This window comes from Danio rerio, chromosome 14 (genome assembly GCF_049306965.1).
Source record: "Danio rerio strain Tuebingen ecotype United States chromosome 14, GRCz12tu, whole genome shotgun sequence".
Taxonomy (NCBI): Eukaryota; Metazoa; Chordata; class Actinopteri; order Cypriniformes; family Danionidae; genus Danio; species Danio rerio.
The window spans coordinates 24,462,660-24,466,525 of record NC_133189.1 but is presented as its reverse complement, the minus strand read 5'-3'; the positions used below and the strand labels follow the sequence as shown (position 1 = coordinate 24,466,525).

At 45.7% G+C, this 3,866-nt stretch overlaps 1 protein-coding gene across 1 annotated transcript; it reads right to left on the bottom strand.

The window, feature by feature from the left end:
- Nucleotides 1–959: 959 nt before the first annotated feature.
- LOC137487580 (uncharacterized) lies at nucleotides 960–3,612 on the bottom strand. The gene is made up of 2 exons (XM_068213325.2): nucleotides 3,536–3,612; nucleotides 960–2,500 (listed from the first exon to the last, which is right to left on the bottom strand). The coding sequence occupies exon 2, from the start codon at nucleotides 2,487–2,489 to the stop codon at nucleotides 1,623–1,625; it is 867 nt and encodes a 288-aa protein (XP_068069426.1). The 5' UTR covers nucleotides 2,490–2,500; nucleotides 3,536–3,612; the 3' UTR covers nucleotides 960–1,622.
- Nucleotides 3,613–3,866: the final 254 nt, after the last annotated feature.

The window sequence follows — 3,866 nt, the reverse complement described above, 5'->3', positions numbered from 1 at the left end:
TAAACATAAGTCCGTTTCTCTGTTTAATATTAAGGAAATCACTAAAGATTGATGCAACTCCACCACCATGACCAGTTTGACGAGCCTCATGTTTATATAAGAATCCTGGAAGAGTTGCTTTATTTAAGCTAATATAGTTATTTTGTTTCAGCCAGGTTTCAGTGAGACAGAGTGCATTAAGATCGTTTTCTGTTATTATTTCATTAATGATAAGTGCTTTAGGTGCAAGTGACCAGGGGCCTCATGTATCAACGCTGCGTACGCACAAAAAACTTTGCGTACGCCAGGTTTCACGCTCAGAATCGCTCACGTTTGGATTTACTAACAATGAACTGAACGTGGGAATTTGCGCAGGTTCACGGCAGCTTTCTGGCAGGCGTACGCACATTTTTTGTGCGTGTCTGTTTTATTTCCATTGGCGACTCCTAGAGGCAGTTGTGTTAAATTCTTCTCTACAAAGTGTCTGATCCTTGCAATGGCGTCTGTATGAGACGGGTTCATATAGTAGGTATGTAAGATTTCCATACCATACAGTTGACCAGCTAAACATTAAAGCACAATTTGCAGCGGTCGCCTGTTTTCCCAATGTAATCTGAGCTATCTACTGCACGCACATTGCTATAAAGACACTATGTGAAGATAAATTTGCATGCGTGAATCAGAAACATTTCCATTCAATAAATGTGCAAATAAAATATGATGCACAAACTTATTGATGATTCCTACTTGTCTTTCTCGTGATAAATAGTGGGCAAAATCTGATATGTAGCGGGGAAAAAAAGAAGAAGGAATTCATCAGACGCTGGATTCGAACCGAGTTTATGCTCGAACGTGTCAGAACATGATCATATGCTTCTTATGAGGTGCGCCACTGAGACTGCAAAGGGTACTACAACATTTTACAGATATAAACCACACTATTTCTTTTTTAAATGCATTCAGTGCGATGTTCAGACCCAACTGTGTTAACCGTATCAGCTAAACTCTCCCACTCTATTTTTTTTCTTTTGTTGTTAATTCCGCCGAACAAACTTGCAAATAACACCGCTTTTCTCCGGTCTACCTCCGAAAGCAGCACCTCCATTTCACATTCTGTTCAAAGTTTCTCTTTTTGCTTGCTTTTGCCATTGCTTTTTCGTTGGGTTTTGACATTAGCATAGTCATTAGCATATTCATACGGGGGAGGAGGCAGGGAGGGGTTTTGTGCTCGTGCATGTTGCGCTCAGTTTCACGTTCATTCGGATGTACAAAAGAATATGCGTGAGACTCGGCGTACGCAGTGTTTCATACATCTGAATTTTTTTCTGCGTACGCACATTTACAGCTTTGTGCGTACGCAATGTTTTAGTAAGATTTCCACGCAAGTCTTCGTACATGAGGCCCCTGATGTTTAGGAGACCAAGTTTTACGAAATTTGTATTTTCACTTTCAACTGGTTTTTCTGGTTTGATTCTTACTAGATTTTTTCTGGAGCACACAGTACGTTTATTTCTTAATCTAATAATACGAGGAACAGACACAGTCTCTATAGGATTTGCCAGATATGCGTTACTGATGTTTAAGTGGGGTGAACAAGAGTCTAGGTGGCTATAATGTGAATTTTGTGAATTTTTACCTGCTAGTCAGATGGTGCGAAGTAATCTGGAGATGTTGTCCGACAGGAGTTCAGCTCCGGCTCGACTGGGGTGCAGGCCGTCAGGACGGAAGAGCCTAGGACGCTCCCAGAAAAGATTCCACTTATTAGCAAAGAGCAATTTCTGTTCTTTACACCATGTTATTAGCCATTCATTCAGAGCTAAAAGTCTACTGAACCTTTCATTTCCTCGGCGGTGGGTAGGAAGCGGCCCAGAAACGATGATCTGCGTGGCGGGCGAGGTGCGTCGAACCGTCTCGATCAGGCTCCTGAAGTCCTTCTTCAGGATCTCCGACTGCCGGAGCCCGGTGTCGTTTGTCCCCACGTGGAGGACAAGGGCACCAGGGCTCTTGGCAGCGCCCAGGATGGTTAGAATCTGTGTAGAAATATTTCTCACACGGGCACCAGGAAAGCAGAAAGTACATACTTTATTACCTTTTGAGGAGGCGGCACGGACGTGACGAACGATCGAGTCACCGATGATGGCCACATCGGGACCCGACTCGCGGAGAGGGGAAAAGCGGTTCTCCGTGGAGATCTCGAACACGGGAGGAGACGTTCTGTCCCGAGTTCTGGGAAGCACCTTGCGCGGCTGCACCCAGGCGCCGTGGTAGCCGGGTGTCGGCGTGAACGACGCCTGGCTGAGCCGCGCCCCGGGTGCGCTGGGCCTGGACAGAGAAGGACGCGGGGTTGAGGAAGAGGGAATGATGTGGTTGTAATTACCACGTACCTTAGATGATGAGACGGCCTTAGCATTAGGTACAACAAGGAGTTGTTCCCGTAGCCTCGACCGTCTCACCAGAAGCGCAAGGATCTGGGACTCCACTTCTTCCAGCTCCAGCTCCAACGCCTCCATCGATGCTTCTCCTGCACACAAGGACAGAGACGGAAGCGACATTTTACGGGGTAAAGAGCAAAGCCAGTAAGTCAAAAGTGTATGGTATAAGAGGTCGGTAGCTTTAGCTGACCAGCGGCGCTAGCAGGCTAAAGCTACAAACAACAGGCGGATGCTCGAGGGACAGACCATTTTTAAGGCAGTTTTGTTTGTATAAATGTATTAAGGGTTTGGTCACCCTAAGTAGGAGAGACAAATACTTAGCGAATGAGGAAGAATTTTATGATTAAGATTTAAATTGCGAGTAAATAGCAAGTCCAAACTTCAAGCACACGCAGTATGCGACCGAACGGAGACAGTGACGCCAGTGATGTGCACGTCTGGTGTGTGATACTATCAACTGAAGGCAAAGCGCGCAGTACGGCACATGCGGTGAGTGACTCACTTCATCAACGCGCATGAACGCGTTCATCTAATTTGCTTAAACTAAGCATTCTACAGTATGGCTATATTTTTCAAGCAAGGATTCTGACACACCAACATGCAGCAGATGTTTTACAAAAGTTACGTGTAAGGGAGAAACACGTCAACTTATAAAATGTGAGGGCTCATGGAATCTACTTAAAGGTGAGGAATGGACTGTCTTTGACAGCTTGTGACATCATCTGACACATTATCCGAGTATGTTTACATGGACACCAATACTCTGATTTTAATATGTTTAAGACAGTACTCTGATCACGTGTCTACTAAGTAAACAGTGATTTTTGATTATCCTAAAGGACCACAGGAACAAACTGCGGAGTAAATGTTAGGCTTGTGACACAATGATATTACTGATCTATGTGGTATAACATGTAATTGGGAATCATGAATGTAACATTCAAAAAGCAGCTCATGTAAACACCTGATATATATATGCACAGTTTTGACAACGGTACCAGCACCGCTATCGAAAAAAACCCAAATGATGCTCAACCCAAGTCTTGAAGCAGGCTTTGGTGGATGGAGGATTGGTTACACCCTGAATCTACAAAAGCTTGATATGTACCCCCTTTTATACTCACTGGTATCCGGTATAGCCCGTTGCCACCCAGGATGCAAATCAGAGCACTCACAACCTTCATGGAGCAGACTTTTGGTGCGCTATCCTCGTCCTCATCCCTCGTCCACTATACCCCCGTGGCCAGCAGGACCAACCGATTGAACCGGAGAGAGATCTGTCACTGTCTGGGTAACCGCCAGGGGTCATGGCTCCACCCTGCTCCTCTTGGGACACTCGGCAGATCCGCCTCGGTGCACCGCCGTCCGGGTGCTGGTGTAAGCAGTCCCCACAGTCCAGGCCTGGGTACAGGAGGAGAGAGAGAGGAGGAGAAGAGAGAGAGGTTATTTTGCCGA